This window comes from Hippoglossus stenolepis, chromosome 16 (assembly GCF_022539355.2).
Source record: "Hippoglossus stenolepis isolate QCI-W04-F060 chromosome 16, HSTE1.2, whole genome shotgun sequence".
NCBI classification, from domain to species: domain Eukaryota; kingdom Metazoa; phylum Chordata; class Actinopteri; order Pleuronectiformes; family Pleuronectidae; genus Hippoglossus; species Hippoglossus stenolepis.
The window spans coordinates 19933594-19952497 of record NC_061498.1 but is presented as its reverse complement, the minus strand read 5'-3'; the positions used below and the strand labels follow the sequence as shown (position 1 = coordinate 19952497).

The 18904-nt window shown below is 41.5% G+C and overlaps 1 protein-coding gene across 2 annotated transcripts; it reads left to right on the top strand.

Annotated features, from left to right (window-relative positions):
* On the top strand, positions 1-18888 carry nfe2l1a (nfe2 like bZIP transcription factor 1a). 2 transcript variants are annotated; one of them, XM_035181611.2, is made up of 9 exons: positions 1-112; positions 1741-2404; positions 2848-3039; positions 11986-12171; positions 13826-13894; positions 13992-14138; positions 14238-14406; positions 14870-15553; positions 15691-18888. In XM_035181611.2, exons 2-9 carry the CDS (start codon positions 2120-2122, stop codon positions 16686-16688), a joined length of 2730 nt encoding a protein of 909 aa, XP_035037502.2. In that variant the 5' UTR covers positions 1-112; positions 1741-2119; the 3' UTR covers positions 16689-18888. The 2 variants fall into 2 exon arrangements, with proteins under 2 accessions (XP_035037502.2, XP_035037501.2); XM_035181610.2 differs by having other exon boundaries at positions 2-226.
* The last annotated feature ends 16 nt before the right edge of the window (positions 18889-18904 follow it).

Below are 18904 nucleotides of genomic sequence, written 5' to 3'. Positions count from 1 at the left end.
GCAGCAACAGAGAAACTGAAGCCGGCACAGAGTCACTGTCAGACAGCCACAGAAGCAGAGATTCACCGCCACCTCCTCCACCTCCCTCCACCTCCTCCACCTCCTCAGTCTGGTGAGACTCATCCTTCATATCCTCACTCTGTTGGTTCTAACAGCAGCTGCTTCTATCTCTTCTTCTTCTTCTTCTTACTTACTCGCCAGCGGAGGGATATTACTTTGTTTTCCGGTGAGTTCACGTTGATGTTTGTTTGTTTATTTGTGTGTAATGTTTGTGTCGCTGTCATTGTTTATCACAGCCACAGTTCACTGTCTGTCACAGGCTGGCGGCAACATTGTGAGACTTGTTGGTCCGGCTCGTGTAGATTTCCTGTGTTTTCAGAAACACGCAGGAGGAAATCAGGAACAACAACGACAAGCAGACAGACACTGAGTTAGTTGTACTTGACAAAGTACACATCAGTATAAGGCATGCTAGTGTATTACACAGGGCTCGAATGTATGCAGCCTGTAAATTAAAAAAATATGATTAAAAATAATACTTTTGTTTTTAATTGATTCTAATAATAATAGTCATAGAAAATATTCAAATAAAACGTTACTAATAGTACTAAAAACTGGTAGTGATATTTAACTTTCCATTGACTTTATTTGACCTGTGCAGCTTTACAGAGAGGAGAGCAGGATATTACACCCTGATTGTTGACCAGTAGGGAAATGTGCCTCTGTGACAGTTTGTGAAAAGATACACCACACACAGCGTGAAACAACAAGGTTAACATGGGAAGAGTTATGAGTGTCTAAGAGCTGAGGAAGGGATAAATGACCTGCTAGGTTTGTAGGCTCCACCTTTGTCTATTGTTGACCATGTAACCATGGAATACTGAGACCATAATCTCCTCTGTACAACACAGTATGAGGTAATATTTGCCTACATGGGGTATGAGAAGATACAGTACAGTTATGAGTATAGTTGGTTTTCTGTAAAGCTGGGTATTATAGTGTTGCTGAAGACTTCTCAGACTTTGTCAACTGAATATCAGAGCATGGAATGAAAACCCAGTGACTGTTGTGAGGGAGGAGACAGGGAAACACTGGGAATTACATCATGTGGCAGCAGTGAGTAACCCAGGCAGTGTGGGGAAGGCAGGTGGTTACCAAACCCTTTCTGGAACTAGGTCGAAGTTTCTGAGGGTGGTGCAGCAAGCCTGCTCTGCTCGGCTCTGCCCTGTCTGTGTGTCTTTCTGCCTTATCTTCCCACACTCACTGTCAAACCTACAGTACAACTGCTGCCTCCCTGCAGAGCAGGTCACAGACAACAAAAGACTGGACCTGCTATTATCATCATTAGCAGAGTGGTGGCGGTGACATGATAAGTGTATGGCAGAATAGCAGTATAGAAGACTGCAGCAGTAATAGTAGTGAACAAGTTGCCTAATAACTATAGGAGCAGTTGTTGAAGTAATGGCAGAAGCACAACATAAAAATACAAAGTACTTAATGTTAATAAAATCATTTTTGTAACCAAACACCATCAAAATTCACTGGTTTGAGGTTTGCAGACATGAAGATTTTCTGTTTTCTGTGATTGCAAGCTGAATGTCTTAAAGAATGTATTGATTAGTTGAGCAAACGATTATCAGATTGAGAGAAAAGCTAAAACATTAAAGGAAGTGAACATTCAGAATTGCACTTTGTTAGTCAGTCTTCTACTCTGAAGTAAATGGATGTATTTGTTCACAGGAAGAGTGGAGTCTCCATGAAGACCAACTTCTTTTGGATGAGCCTGTGAGAAGAAGAATCTTCAACAGCAAGTCTCTGTTTTTGATTTTTATTAATAACTATCAGGTCCAATTTTAAATTAGTATTTAAGTTATAAAAAAAAGGACTTTAATTTTAGACTTTTTTTTAAGTACTGAAGCGATTTTCTAGTTTAGGCCCAGTGTGAATGGGGATTTGAGGGTTTTTTCCCAGCCCCTCTCCCTCCACAGGGAGCTCTTCTTACAGAGCAGTGCCCAACAGAGCTGCTAAGGACCTTACAACTTTCCCAAGAACACTACAAACTGACTGGTGGGGACTAGGGTCCCACCTGTTACTCCTTTGTTTGTCTTCGGAGACAGCAATGACCATGCTGTGCCTAAAGAAATACTTCACAGAGGGCCTCATCCAGGTGGCCATCCTGCTGAGTCTCTGTGGAGTGAGGGTCGACGTGGGACTGGAGCCCTACCTGCCTCCCTCCTTGCAATCAATGATGGGTCAGACCTCGGCACTGACCCAGACGCAGTTCCACAATCTCCGCAACCACCTGGAGGATGGCCACGGCTTGCACCCCAAGAATGTAGACCTGGACGGATTTTTCACAACAAGAAGGCTGCTGGGCTGGGTCCGCTCTCTGGACAGACTACAGGTAGGAAACCTGTCAGGCTTTAGCTGAACACTCACATTCAGATGCAATTAGATTTACAAGGTATTATATTTGTCCACATAATATGAATGGCTAGATTAGCACTAACACTGTCCACCATCACCTCTGATTCTCAGTAATTCACTTGCTTTGAAGCACAACTTGTGATTTAAAATAAGTAACTGCAGTTTCAGATGTTAAATGGAATAAAAGCTAGTTCAAGAGATCTTTTATGGTTCTTCTCTAACTAATTATCAAAAGCTATGAATAAAAATGTTCTCTACTGTTAAACGACTGTTATAGCTCCACATTTGTAAATGTCTGGAACCATGTGAGCTATACAGGTCCAATGCATGCAATAAGCAGTTTTTGGTTGGACTACCAGCAGGGCCTGTAGTTCATGAGGGGGAAACGAGTGCCAATTTGTATCTTAACTTTCTCCACAGATTCCTCATGCTGAGCTGGAGACATGGCTGGTCCAGAGGGAGCCAGATCCTCTACCCATTGAACGTCCAGATCAGTCCTCCCTGCTGGAGAGAGCTCCTGCCCGGCTGGAGAGAGACCTGATTGGTCTGACTGTGGAGCCCAGACCTGGACTTGGTACCTTGCAGGAAGAAGTTGAGGCTGAAGAAAAAGAGGTACAGCTCTTTAATTCGCACTGTCTTGTTTAGAACATTTAGTGTTTAGAATGTTCTTGAGTAACATCAGAGTTGCACAATTAAGGATGTTTTATTGGGTCAAATTGCCTTTTTAGTCAAGACCGGGACAGTTTCTACTGTGTTGAGCAGGATTTTTAAATCAGTGCTCTCAACAGCTCACGCAAATCCCACCTTATTTCTAGGAATTATACATTTTATGACCAAAAAACATCGATCTTGAAGGATGTTTACTAAGTGTTATAACTTGACTCATAACCCCAGGTTTTCTCTGCAAAAACACTTTTATTTTATTTTACAGAGGTCAGATAAAATTGTGCAAACAAACAAGTAAAGGGGAACTAAAAGGGGAAATGGGAATAAAAGATGCTGTTTGGATCTAAGAAATAAATATAACCAAATGAGGACTCGAGTAAAAACGGTAATCATTTACAGTATGTAACTAGGGTAAAATAGAAAAAGGCAGCAACACCTATCTAACTCCTCTATTTCTACACAGTGAAAACAGAAAAAGCAGCACCCCTACTGGTTCTCTGTGGGTGAGTGCAGATCAGTGTATGTGTTAACTCAACCTGGGCAAGTCCCAGATAGTTTTTCCTTCTAAGATAACTAGTTGCAACAAATCAAAATATAGCTACAAGATATACAAACAAATAAAAGTGAAAGCTGTCTCGACTGTCGAGCTGTCTTAACCAGTTCCGGATTCTGATTGGTTGCACTGGATGGGAGACCAGGAACGGAAGCCGCTCCATTCAGGACCCTGGGAGGGAGGCACGAAGCCGGAACATGATTGGTTACACCCTCCAGCCACCTACGCCCCTCCCACACGTCCTGTTATACATATTACAATTTTCCAAAGAAAGGTTAGACACACGGGGGAGATGGGATGTCAGGCAGAAAGTTCTAGACTAACTAAATGCTGGCAAGGTAGCAAACTGTAGTCCGAATGAGAAATCTCCCACACCAAACTCTAGCTCTGGTTCTTGAGTGTGACTATACAGTTGTTTTGTTTGCCACAAGATGAGATTCATTACTGAATATTAACCAGGTCAGAGATTTCCTCAGAGTTCCGCTCAGGTACAAGGGTTCATGCTGTTATGTTCAGTTCAGATCAGCTGTGTCTGTTGACATTGACCCAGGCCATAAATCTGTGGGATCTGGAGCAATAATCTTCCTTGTGCACAGCTTTTACAACCGTGAGACTCAAACTTGGTGTCTCTGCTATTATGAAATAGTTTCCAGCTACTTTGCTTGAAACAAACTGTTCCATACAGCAAGTGGTCCAACCGCTTCTGCAGTCAAAACTATTATTAGCTGTTGCACTCACACTTGAAAGGTTGCAAAGGGTGGGAGTTTAGAATAATGAGACATGCAAGTTGAAAAAATATCTTTTTATCCAAATTTTGCCTGGTAAGAATCAAAGAAGAGAGCTTGAGAGAGATGTTTAAATCCTGCCTACTTTCTTTCAACACCTCATCAATCACTGTGTTTAGTGGGCATGGAGGTCACATTGGCCACATCTATGAGTAAAGCAGACACAATCACCACTGCAATGTAATCCTCAGCAGCCAGTGATTCAAACTGGCAAGAGACAGTAGTCAGTGTCCAATTAAGTTTGAACCATTGGAATTTGGGCTTTGTGTTATCTCACATATTCTTTCAATATTGACTAAAACCAATCAAATAAAATTTGAAACTTGGCATTTTAATGTAGAATCCATCCATCCATTATGTCCAATGCTTATCCTTTGAGGGTCACAGGGGGCTGGAGCCAATCCCAGCTGACACTGGGCGAGAGGCGGGGTACACCATGGACAGGTCGATTATCACAGTGACCAACATACAGAGACATTCAACTCTCACATTCACACCGACAATTAATTTAGAGTCTCCAATCAACCTAATTCCATCTGCATGTCTTTGGACTGTGGGAGGAAGCTGTAGTACCCAGGAAAACCCACAGACACGTTGAGAAAATTCAAACTCCACACAGAAAGACCCTGGCAGAACCAGGGAACCTTCTTGTGGGGAGGCGACAGTGTTGACCTCTGCACTCTCAGAATCCATCATTTCAAATTCCAAAAACCTGTAGTCTAGATTGTAAAATTGAAAGTATAAAAGTACAGCCATGCTAGTTGATGCTAATCTTTGCAGTCAAACATGGTCATGGTGACTGTGCAAATATGCAGAAGTTTTCAATGGGTGTGATACTTTCCATGATCACCTTCTTGGTTTAGCAAATAGTAGAATGTAAGTCCATTCAATAGCTTTTGAGATGATTCAATTAAAACCAAAACGTTGGGTGGTGCAAGAAACAAATAGCCAAGAGATCACCAAAGTCCTTGGCACTAATATAAGAAAAGGTTGCTTCTAGAAGTTAAAATCATTTGTTTTCAAACAGTCTGTTTGTAATATATTACTACATTGATTTGAAGATTATAGACCTAAAGATTTGGGAATTAACTAGCTATTCATTTACGAGTTTATAGTAGAGAAATGGTGCTGTTTTTGTCTGTCACCAAAACTGACTGTAATGTCACGTGAAATAATGAGTCAGAGTTAGATGAGTCATCAGAAAACCTGCCTCACCATAGATGACCTCACCAGGAAATTGTAGCTGCACCATCAGTACAGTTAACGCACCCTGGTGGTGGGAATACGGTTAAACACATTTAAACACAGGCACATACAGCAGCCTGGGTGCTCTTATCAGTCATGGTGCTTACACTACTGTAGCTGTCAATGTGTACAAGACCCACTTTAAGTATTTTAATGTCGTGGTTTAAGAATAAGCTTGTTAGGGTAGTTGGTCTTCCCAGAAAAAGTATTAGGAAGGCGCAGATGAAGCTTAAGCCGTTTTCAGACAGGAGCTCTGGAAAATGTCCAGAAGATTGAGAGTTTGCCTTTCACATGAAGAATGCAGCAGGAGACTATCCGGGTCACATGCATTCACAACAACAGGAAGAATCAGACAAGGTCTGGTGCCTCGGTATAGCATGCTGGTGGAAGGACTTCATGTCAGTTCTGCTGTTTGTGTTGCTCTGTGTTGACACGAGTGTTGATGTGCTGTCAACACAACACTAATCTCGAATTTCATTGTCTTTCCAAGTCAGAGATAGAGCTGTGAATTTCTGAACTCCGTTAAATTGTTGCCACATCTCTTTAATCTTGTACCTGGTTTAAAGGTTCTCTATGTAATCTGCAATAGAAGGAAAGAGTTGATAGACATAGAGGCAAAGAAACAGTTAACACTGTTCTTGATTTCCACTCGTTAATGCTATTGTTGGCTATGCAGCAATAGCAAAAGTTTAATATTGCCCCTTATGAATGTTATCTATTCTATTGTATTTGATGGTAAATCCCTGCTCTAATTCAATAAACATGTAGGATAGTTAGGTGACCAGGGTAGTATCCAGGTCACCTAACTGTCCTACATGTGGGTACCCTGAAGAAGGATAAGTGTTATGGATGGAAGCGATCTGTTTGGCACCACGGACCTCATGTTCCTGCTTGCATGAGCTTGTACTTTGAGTACCATTTATTAATGGCCACACCTCAGACAGGCCTGGACAAGTTTTTTCCAATGACACCAACTTACAGTACCTGACTTATGTTGTGGCCATAGAAGACATGTTGAAACTGAAATGAATCTGTAGAACTCTGTGTGTATGGAGGGACATCAAAAATAGCTAAAGGAGCCGTTCCTCACCCTGAGGCTTACAGAGTTGAGCAGAAATTCTACAGAGTGAAGCTGGATGTATACTTACTACACTGTTAGGCACAAAATATTATGCTAAGAAGATACATGTAAATATTTCTGATTGTTGTAAGACCCATTACATTTTAGTTTTGGTCATAAATGAGGTCGCCATGATCCATCATCATTAACAATGAAATTAACAACTTCAATCACATAATTTAGAATCACACAGTAAAGTACAACAAAACAAAACTCCTAAAGGGCTCCATAAAATGCACTGGGCACAATGCAGGCCTGGTGCAAACAAACTGTCTGTACCATATATAAATAACCTAGATACTGGCCTACATGTCCAGCTTGGACACGCACACACACAGAAGAGTTCCCGTGTCAAGCAGAGCAACAAGCTCCATTTACTTGGGAAACTGTTTGCATATGTGCACATATGATATTACATCACTTCAGTTTAGATGTTTGTGGATTTATTTTGGTACACCGCAGCAACAGGATAAAGCCTACATGATAAACACGCATAGGCATCAACAATCAGTGTTGTGCAAGTTCACACCTCTCATGAACTAGTTCAAAGTTCAGTTCATACAAGTGAACATGAATAGTTCACGTTCATAGTTCACCATTTAAATTCTGAACTAGTTCTTAGTTCAGTTCATTTCATAGTTTTAAGGTGGAAAGTGAGAATGAAAGACTTGTTTTTTATAATAATAATGTTAAAAAAATTATTATTGCTAATTTTGCCTGTTTATTTATTCATACCCTGCACAAGTTTGTCTACCTGTTGCTGGGAAATCATACCCTTGAAGGCTGCAGACAATGTGGTTTGGGTCATTTGGGGCTGTTGGCAGGGGGTGTTGGTCTTTTTTTGACTTTCAATTACTTGGAGATAACTTTTTAGGCTAGCTGGATGCTTCAGCTCCACATGCCGTTTTAAATTAGATGCGGAAATAATAATAAGGTGCATCGGATGTAGTCGCTGAGTTTGCGTCTCTGCTTTCACTTGCCATTTTTATGAAAGACCGAGAGCTGTTGTCTTGGAATACGTTGCTTGTTTGGACTACGTGTGTGCGATGAATCATGGGTAACGTAGTGCGAAGTCGAGTTAGTCGGTTTAGGTTAGGCTACATCGCGGAAATGTTACGGGCACTGAGCAACGACATGGTGCAAGCATTCGATTTAGACAGCGTCTCTCCTCAGGAGAAGGAAAACATTCCGTAACGTTTTAGCTAGACCTCAGATAATATGAACGTGTTCACCGTTCAAATTCATTATTTGTCATTAAGTTGCGTTCAGTTCATCGTTCTCATAAAAATGAACGTGTTCAATGAACGCGTTCTTTTGAACTCGTTCATGCACAACACTGTCAACAATGCAGACAAGGAGGCATATTCAAATACATATTTTGTATTTGTTTGAGTATTTACTTTCACAACAACCTGATAGACATTTTTTGTATGCTTGTCTTTGTAGGAAACTGTATATTTTTTGGGATACTGAGGGTTTTTTTTGTGACACAAGGAAAAGAAAAGGATCTCTTAATGTGCTGAAAGCACAACAAATGAGAAAAAAATGTTTGGGACTGAAGCATTTCAGTGTGTTAGGAGCTGCTCCTACAGCTGAAGCTCAGTGTCATTTTACCAAACACACTCACAGGACATATCAAACTTGATATAGCGCACAAAGATCTGAGTACACAGATCGGCTCCCCTCTCTGACTCAAACTGAAAGTAAATATTAAAGTGTTGTTGAATTCCCCTCATATCAAATGGCACCCGTACACAGTCACGTATATGCACCAAACACTTTACTTTCCTTCCCGCCTTGTGACCGACTGGCTTGTTTTGAAACCTGATCACTGGCCTATTGCGCACTGACACACATTTACCTCTTTCAGTTTTGCAATCCCCCTGTTTACTGCAGCTACAGACACACACACCCCCACACTCAGATGCAAAGAGGCAGAGACCCGTAAACAAGGAGCTTCTAACTTGCGCCTCCTTATCCAGATGGTGCAGAAAGAAAACAGATCTTTGCTGGTGCAACAAACCGTTATAATCGATCATCTCTTTATTGAACACATTGCAATGACTCTTTCCAGACCGTTCCAGCTTCATGCAAATCTTGACAACTAATCTTGATCTCCAATCAGATATTAGATATTTTCTGCAAGGCATGCGTCACATCAGCAGATGTCAACAGCACACACAAATTATTTGAGCCCCTAACCCTATTTTTTATAAATATCTTTTATCTTCATGTCATTAGCTGAGGAGTTCATATACTTTTTCCAACTAATGCTGTTAATGATTATTGTAAATTGGATGAAGATCTAAATATATTTTAAGACAATGTTATTTATAAATACCGGTAAATCCAAAAGGTTTAGTTGAGACATGCACTGAACTCCGGATAATCTTCAGATATTCTCATGAGGGGGTGTATGTGAGAACGTGCATGTCCAAGTGAGAGGCTCCAGAGTTTCTCCTGCCAGCCCCCTGGTTAAAACTCCAGATAATGTCCGAATGAGCCCATGTGAGAACACAGCAGGGGATTCTCTTCAGGATTCACTGCGAGCGAGTGGGAACTGATGAAGTTTCTAAGAAGAAAACAAATATCTTCGGATGAAAAAGCGGAGCCACACACGTAGAAGACACAGGCGAGGATGTCTAGAGAGGTTTTGGTGACAAGAGTCGATGCCGGTGTCGACTCTTGTGATGTGAACAAAAACACCAGATCTCCACGGTGGAATTTATACCTTACATCCTGCCTCTGTCTGCTGCTCCACCCGTCACCTGAACCCTCATGAGATGTCTGTGTTAAAACGTCGGAACCGATAATCTGCTGCATCGATTATGCTTGAAAGGCAAAACTGGAGTTCATGTCTGAAACAGGCTTTTGTTTTTCATGCCACGAGAGAAAAGAGATGATGTGAAAGTTGAGTGTGTAATATGGTATTTGAACATGTCAATCATTCAATCAAATTTTATCTGCATAGCCCATATTCACAAATCATAATTTGTCTCATAGGGCTTAACAAGGTACCACATCCTCTGTCCTTAACCCTTAACAAGAGTAAGGAAAACTACCATTGGAAAAATAGTCCTAGACTGACCGTCTGGAATCAGCTACAAATGTAATATAAAAGATTTTATTACAGGTTTCAGTCACGTCTCTGTTTTTAACAGGGCACTTGTTAATCTTATGCAGGTAAACAGAGTATTTTCATTCTTTCCCATGTTTTTTTTCTTGCCATGTTTTTGCAGCTGTTATTTAACGTCCCAAGAGGTTCCATGGGGTAGAGGTTATCAGTCCTGCATTGTGTGGTTCACCTCTGGTTAGAGACGGGTGTCACGCTGCTGTACTTCAGCTGTCATCGTTCTGCCCATTCCTTTGCTGCCACACACCTTAAGGCTATGCTGTCCTCAGCTGCCACTGTTCTACATTCACATATAATCTGTCCCACTTGAGTTGGCTGACTGAACTCTTATATCCAGTGATTACTGGCTGAATATAGTGTTCCATAGGGTAGTGGTTATCGTGTCTGCTTTACACGCATAATGCCCTGGGTTCAAAACCCTGTGAGGCTGTACTGGCTGCAGAATATATTCCAAGTTTGACACTTAAAAGAATTGTCTTTGGTCACAAAATGAATGAGAGAAAATACAAATTTAAAGGCTTTTAATTGGATGTTAATGAAGCCTAGACTGTAAACTTAGTAGCCATTCCCAAATCTTCTCACAGAATAGATCCAAACCCTTTAAATCCTGGTACTGACCTCAACTAGTCAGTGCTCTAATCTCAAGTTGTTATATATATATATGACTTGTTTTTTCTCCCTCTTGACATTGGCTTGGTGCCTTTTAGTGCCCTATGCCTTTGTGAGGGGGTGTCTTTGTATATTTGATTGTATATTAATATTAACTTCAACAAAGACTTCTTAATGACTCATCGTGCCGGAGAGCGTGATGAGCTGTCGTCTATCCCGAGTGTCAAGCTCTGAGCATGTGTGTAGTTTTACCACTTTGATTTGCTGTGTCGTGTTTCATATTCTACGTTTAATTTTAGGGTCTCCTCATTAAGATAAATAGGCAAAAATCCCCCAGTTTTAGTTTTTAGGCAAATGGGTGAGATAAGTAAAATTGAATGACTTTAGCGCTTTTAGTGAAGTGAGGAATACGTGCACAAGGAGACTGGCTTTGGCTTAACCCATATGTATGTATGTATGTATGTATGTATGTATGTTCCAGACTACATACGTTTCAGGCCAGCTGCTGCGGGTCTCTGGGTTTGTCTGTAACCACAAAGCCAGGTCAGGAGAAGGTTAAAGCTATTCTGAGCCTGGCTGTCTGTCTCTGGGTAAAACAGGAGCCTTTACATTCTAAACATACAGACTGGTAGTACAGAAGACAGCACCACACGGATTTAACATTTTTGAGGAACTTAGTTTTGGTCCCCAACCCTGCCGGTAATCAATGTATGCTGGGTGCAGATCTTAGTCCAGCAGTGTACTACATGACATTTTGGGAAAAATCTTAGTTATAAGATTGATAAAAGAACGTTTTTCAGACCTCTTCATTTTGTGTTGGAGATTTAAATTAGATAAAAGTGCCATTTTGCTAATAATCCATTACACATAATTGATTTTCTTTAACCAAATATCCCAAACTGAACTCATTTACAAAGGTGTTCAGACATTTGCCAAGACATCAAAGTGTGGTCAGGTGGAGCATTGTTGTTTTAATTATGTTTAATTATCCTTGATGTGTCTATCTTGACTGGAGTCCAAATTGACTGAGCATTATGTACACCTTTTGTACACAATATAAGGAGGGGACCAAGAATCACAATCACTCACACACAGCTTCAGAAATCCTTTAGAGAGACAGGAGAACCTGGTTGTAGAACGACAATCCCATTAACACTCCATCAGTCAGACCTTTATGGGAGAGTGACAAGATGGAAGTCAGTCTTAAGGCACATAAAAGGCATATGTGCTGGACTATATCTTGGCCAAGAAATAGTGTAGTGGTTATTACTTCTGCTGTACATGCCGAAGGTCTTGGGGTTGCGACGCAGTGGAACCAGTGCTTTGAAACATCAAGCTGGCCTGTTTAAACCTTACACTGAAGAACTTGCCGTGTTAACCCACTGTTGAGGTCTTTTGGCACATTTGCTTGTCTGACTTGAGCATTTATCCTTTTTGTCTCAACCAGGAAGAAATACATAATGAGCTTCATTACAGTGATGATCTGGATGAGAGTGGAGAGGAAGAGGAGGATGAAGAGGAAGACATGGCCAGGATGCATAGCCATTACATGAGGACACTGGGAGGAGGAAGAACAGAGCGTTCTGACAGCCGTGCTAACAACAGAGAGTTGACTCACAATGAAGTGGAACAGGTAAGACGTTGAGAGCCAACTCACTCACTAACGTGCAATATCTTGTTTGTTTAATCCCTTTATTGGGAATCATTTACCCTGTAAATGTTGTTGAAAATGTTCGGATTATATTGAAGTGAATTCACTTGTGCCATTGTGAAAAGGCACATGGAAAAAAATAGTTAAGCAAAATAGAGAACATACAGTTTTGCTAGAAACTGAGTATAAAGCAGAGGGCGTGCACTTCAGTTTGGCATTGGACACAAGTCTGTATTTTTCTAAGACTTTGAAGCCCTTTGAAAGAACTCTGCCTTATAGTGCAGTTGCATTTTTCTGTCCAAACCTGTATGAGAGCGAGAGGAAACTAACCAAGCCCGACCTGAACCCAACAAGCATCCTGTCTTCTTTATCCAAACCCGACTCAAGCCTGACTTACCCAGTTAATGTAAGTTAGTTAAAGCACTGCGCTTGTGTCTGTCCCTAACACACATGGCCATTGCTTGTTTTATGCTATTACTTCTGTAAAAAAATCAGCCCAGGCAACGTGACGGACCCAAACCGAATATCGTTTGAAAAATTTGGTAGCTCCAGGTGTTCCTAAAAGGTACTTGGCGAGTATAGAGTATGTATAGGCTAGAAGGTATATGTAAAGTTGTGTGTGTTAGTCGAGCTGATCAGAGTCTTACATGCTTGAAATCAGAGTCAGACGCTTCATCTTTGAATGCTGGACCAGGGCCAGCTCAGCAGAATAGAAAATAGTGGGTGACACACTTAGGCAGCTGCATGCCAGGGTGCCTGTTACACTTGGTTTGTAATACATATAGCTATGCTTAACTATGTGTTACAAATGAAAGTTGAAATAATTTCAAAATGGGGAAGATGGGAAGACTAGACAGACATTTCTTAGAAGTGAAGAACCTCCATTGGTGTGAGAAAGAACCTGACAGGTGAATTTTGAGTCATCGCTCTCATACCGCCACATGTGGGTTAAGCTGAGACTGCCTTTTGGTAGAGGAAGATTTGTGAGAGGCAACTTGTGGATACCACATCCAAAGACTGAGAATGAATGTTCAGAGCTGCTCTATATCTGATTGTGATGGTAAACTCTTTTGTCATCATTATTTGCAACAGAATTAAACAGAAATTCGTTTTCTAGAGAGCCACATTTTTTTTCAATTTTTTATTTTATTCTCTCAGAAACAAGAAATAGCCAGAGTTTCAAAATAGCTCTATTTCCATGAATAGCTGCAGGATATGAGAGATGACATTTTGGACTAAAATATATCAACTATTGGATGGATTGCAATAAGATTTGATACATGTATTCAGGGTCCCCAGAGGATTAATCCTTATGAATGTGGTTATCCCATGGCATATACTGTAGCAAGCATTAGGTTGTCACGTGTGGTTTTGAAAATTTTAAATAGGATTGATTGCCATGACTTTTATATGGACACCATGTTCTCGACAGGATTATTGTTTAGATAGTATAGTCTGGAATGATTGACAGGCAGGCAGGTAGACAGACCAACAGTGCCACCCCTTGAGCCATGCCACTAGCATGGCTAATAAAAGATAGATATTACTGGAGAAGTCAACCAGCTAGTCAAACACAAATCAATGTCTTTGCCATTTCTCTCTAAACCTCTTTGCCTACCTTTTTCCTTATTTTCAGACTTCTTTCCCCCTTCAGGAGTGTTTGAGGCTCTTGGAGGAAACCTTTCCCTTCACAGAGGAACAACAGGTATTGCCATAGCCTTCTCTCTTCTTTTCAGTCCGTTCTGATGATTCCTTGTCCAGCCTCAAACTGTACTTATTTAACTGCTTTTTATGTCCATCAGTTAAGTGATGTTGGCGGTCGAGGGGGAGACCTGGGACGTCACCACTCAGGCAGGGAGCCCCTGCTGTCCCCCATCATCCCCACTGATAACCCCACTTTGGACCTGGAGCTTGACTGGCAGGACCTGTTTGCTATCATGGAACCTGAGGTCAGTGGAAGATAGAACAAATGTGAAATTCCATTTAGCAAAAAAAGATGTGTCAAGAAACAAACAAAACTCCATTGGTTGTGTATCCTTCCTCTCCAGAACACAGACGTTGAAACGATGAGATCATTTGACAACGTCTTAGAGTCGAGACCCCCTGTGACGCCGCCTGTTGAGTCAGAAACTTTGAACCTAAACTGTAACAACCTTGACAATGGCATAGCCGATGCTCATCAGGATGCCCATCTAGTAGAAACTCCCCTGCAGCATGGTAAGTCATTCAAAATCAGGAGTTTGTTGTCAGAATTCCTAGCCAGTTGACAAACACTTCACCTCACAACTGAGCTGAAATATTGATTCTTGACCTTGGAGACAGCATTTGACAATAAAAGTCTCAAAAGAAGGTCAAACCTATTTATCTACCACATCTCGTTTTCCTTTATGGATAAAGTTGCTAATTCGTCTGGACATTGTTTAGTTGTCAAATTCCACACATAGACAATGTGATATTATCATTGTCATAATTGAGAAACTCCAATGAAAAATCAAAACAAGTTAGACCTTTTGGTCAACAACAAATATTTAATATTTGGACCTTTTATAAAATATGGAAACTAGACAATAAATCATCTTGTTTTTTTATTATCAATATTCCACGAATGCTCATATGAAAAGTTCTGTTGCATATTCTATAATCGTTTACATTTAACTAAACAACGTCTCTTTCTCTCTAGGTTTCTTGTGGCCTGCCAGCCAGCCCCAGCTCGAACCAGCCCTTCTCCCCCTCACTCCCAGTGCGGAGTTGGATGATCACACTTCAGCCTTCAATACATGGGATATTTCAAAAAACCCAAACGTGAATACCTTACACAGGCCTCCAGATCACATGGATCTCTTGGCTGAGGAACCTTCAGAAGATTTCTCTATGGGACAAAATGCAGATGATAACTCGAATACCTTCAACATAAACCTGTTAGCTCAAGATCCAGTGGATAACTTGGAAGAAAGTCCGTGTGTAGAATATGCTCCCTACCCTGGAGACCTCGCTAGCTTTAACGTTAACTTAAATTCACGTCACTTAACAGCTCCCAGTCCTTCCCTGTCCCCAGACAGGAATGATATGACTCAGAACCTTCCGATATCTCCCTCCAGTGTCTTTCTAGTTGATGAGGAGGATGTTGGTGATGAAGATCTCCCTGGCCAAATTAGTGACCTCCTAGAGGATGCTGCCATCTTGGATGAGATGAGATTGTTGGACCTGGCTCTGGAGGAAGGATTCAGTCCAGAGATGGCAGCACGGCTGGAGGAGGAGGGCTACCTTGACAGTGAAATAGCCAAACATGACACTGACAGGGATGGTGATCACTCTTCCACGGCAGTCACAGAGGATCAGAGTGAACCAGGAAGACATCAGCAAGGTAATTAAATAAGCAGCCAACTAACAGTTTCAACTTTCTTTTGTATTACAAAACTGTGAACATTCCTTTGAGGGCACAAAACTAAATTTGAGTCCTTATTGTAAAACCATAGAACTTACATTGATCTTTGCTTCTAGATGGTGATGATGAGGCAGACACTGACTCTGGTCTCTCCCTGGACTTCAGCTACAGCCCTGCTTCTCCATTTGCTTCTGAGTCCTCTTATTATTCATCTTCCTCCTCGTCTGCATCAAACTCCTCATTATCCTCTATTTCAGATGTGGAAAGTCCCTTCTATGAAGACAAGGAAGAAGATGCTGAGGAAGGATTATTGGCTTCAGATATGGAAGTGGAGGTGACCATAAAGCAGGAGGAGCTGGATGAGGAGGAGATGGGGGCAGTAGGAGGGTATCCTGAAGATATTAAGAAACTCCTCCCTGTTAACTATGGTGATCACAAGCTGTTAAATGGCTTTACTTGGCTGGAGCAGATTGACCATGATCACACGTACAACCAGCCCCTGCCCTCCGCCTCCTCTCCATCACGCAATATACCCACCAAACACACAAAATCCTCTCCACAACATCCCAACCATTACCACTACTCCTCTTCCAGACACATCTCTGAGACCAAAATGCGGAGCCGAGATGAGCGACGTGCTCGAGGCTTGAAGATCCCCTTCTCCAGCGAACTGATTATTAATTTGCCAGTGGAAGAGTTTAATGACTTGCTGACCAATTATAAACTCAATGAGGAGCAGCTCAGCCTCATCAGGGACATACGGCGCCGTGGTAAGAACAAGATAGCAGCCCAGAACTGCAGGAAGAGGAAACTGAGTGTGCTGCTGGGACTGGAGGACAATGTTTCAGGTTTGAGGCGCCGCCGTTCGCGACTGCTCCGAGACAAACAGGACACCCTGAGGAATCTGCAAGAAATGAAACGCAGACTGGGCACTTTGTATCAGGAAGTCTTTTCCAGGCTGAGGGATGGAGAAGGAAGGCCACTGGACTCTGCAGAGTACTCTCTTAATTTTGGTCCCAATGGTAGTGTCATGGTGGCTTCACACCAACAAGAAGGATTGGTGCCACTGACGGGAGAAAAAACAAGCAAGAAACAGAGGAACAAGAAGAAGTGAGGAGGAAATATTATATGGTGTTAAATGAAGATGCTGAAAGATAACATTAAATCCTCAAACACCCAAAGAGATAAGTGGCTGGCTAGAGAGGGAATCAAGACGCAGGAAAGGGTTCTTTGACGCAGTAAAGGGTTCTTTTTATTGTCCTGATGATGTTGATGATAAGGCGAGCTTCTCCTCTAGGATGAGTTGCTCTCTATTTTTCACTAAACATTTTTCTACACTGGAAAAAGACTTGCATCCAACTCTTGACAGGTGTGGGATACAACTGGGATAAATTTGGGATGTCTGTACTCATTGGACTCCAAATAACAGACAATTGATGACCTGGGACCATCATTAAAAACAAACCTCTCTATGCCTATCACCTGCCCACGAGGAGGGACAATCCAGCAGGCTGACAGCAGGCTGGACCCTGGCTGTCAGCTAATTCAGCCAAGTGCAGACAATGACAGAGCCACCAAAGACAGATTGCTGGTATGATGAACAAATTGAGAAGAAGGTGGGATATGTCACCATTCATCACGTGATTCAGCTGTGAACAAAGCAAGTGATGGAAGTAAGACAATGAAGAATTTAGTGGACAGGGAGCTTGGAGCCCCACACCTGGCCACTCACAGCCGATATAGGCTGGTGGACCCTCCCTCCAATTTACTGTTGTGTTGAAGAGGTACAAAGTAAAGTCTAAAAAAACTCGGTGTACAAATATTTAAGGCTTTTGGAATCACAGACGGAGCTTTTTTGTTATACACTGTTTAACTGAATGACGAATGATTCATTTTCTGAAGAAGTTGTGTCGGCATTGGTTTTCTATTTCCTGTCAACTGAAAGCACGATAGCAGTGGGTTTTAACTGTGCCTTTTTAAATATGTGGATTTGGGTTTTTACAAATTTACAACATATCAGTCTGTGAAACTGTAGAACTCCTGGTGCCTGTTCCAAAGAAGATGGCAGGAATCTGTTTTCCAAATGTAGCAGAAGGGGGGGTGGCTCTGCCATTAATGAAACCTACTGTCAATCATGGCAGGTCTGTAAAATATGGGATAAATACACCACGTCAGAGTTAAGTTGTGAAGCTATTAATGTTCCTGTATGGGGGTTGGGGATATGGAAGGTGGAAGATGTATCAATTTAGAGACAAATTACAAAGAACAAACGACAGATTTATAACATCAGGTTCTAAGACTTCAAGGATAGTGAGGGAGTTTTGAAGTTAGCATGTCACCCTCTGGTGGTTGTAGACAGAGCTGAGCAAGACCGAACTCAGAGAGCAATTACTAGTACAAGGAATTGGCAGCAGTTTGACCTGTTGGTGCTAATAAACTTTGACATAAATGTACAGGGAAAGTCTTTTATTCAAAGATAGTGAAAAGGAGTTTCTCAGGAATGAGCACAGCCAGGATAAGCTAGTTGTTTTTTTCCCCTATACAGTACACAGTCAAAACACATTTTCAGTTTGTGATACATTAATTATTTCCCGTTTCATTTACTCTTAGGACAAAAAAAAGTTGATGCTTCACTTGGTGGATACCTTGTTTGTAAATCACATTACTCTCCATATACACCTGTGCCCCTTGAACAGCAGAGGCAAGTAAATGGAATGAATTTGTTTACACAAAAATAAAAAATATTTTGACTGAGAACGTTTAAACCTGCATGCATGCCTCACATCTTCAGATGGAACAAGATTATATTCATTGTTGTGGTTGTTAAGCATTTTTATTTGTGTTTGCCCACTGTGCCTGGTAGTATTCAAGGACATGCACCTCAACTTTTGTAATATTAAAAACTAAATTCCTTCTCTTGTGTTTACATGGTTAGAAAAACCGGTATCAGCGCAAATGTTGCCATTTGCTGTTGTGCATTATAACTGGGTCTGTATATTTAGTGCTTTTCTAGTCTTGGTGACCACTCACACTGTCAGCGCAGCCATCGGGCCAATTTGGGGTTCAGTATTATCTTGCCCCAAGGACACTTGGGCATATGGGATCGAACCACCAACCCTCTGGCTAGAGATCGACCTGCTCAACCTCCTGGACCACAGCCGCCCCCACTGAGCTTCAATTATGTGTATAACCAGGACAGTTGGCAGAACTTGGCAATCAAATGTTGACTGTATTAACAAAATATACACTCTTGTTAGCATTGGCTGCAGACTGGGTTTTATACATTCAGGGAATATTAAAACTGATACCATGTTGATACTGACGAGTTTT

What these genes read in the sequence shown, in the direction of transcription:
- nfe2l1a (XM_035181611.2), top strand. Translation starts at nt 2,120, where the DNA reads ATGACCATGCTGTGCCTAAAGAAATACTTCACAGAGGGCCTCATCCAG. An exon ending in CTCACAATGAAGTGGAACAG is followed by an intron (nt 12,172 to 13,825) that starts GTAAGACGTTGA and finishes CCTTATTTTCAG; the next exon opens with ACTTCTTTCCCCCTTCAGGA. An exon ending in TTGCTATCATGGAACCTGAG is followed by an intron (nt 14,139 to 14,237) that starts GTCAGTGGAAGA and finishes CTTCCTCTCCAG; the next exon opens with AACACAGACGTTGAAACGAT.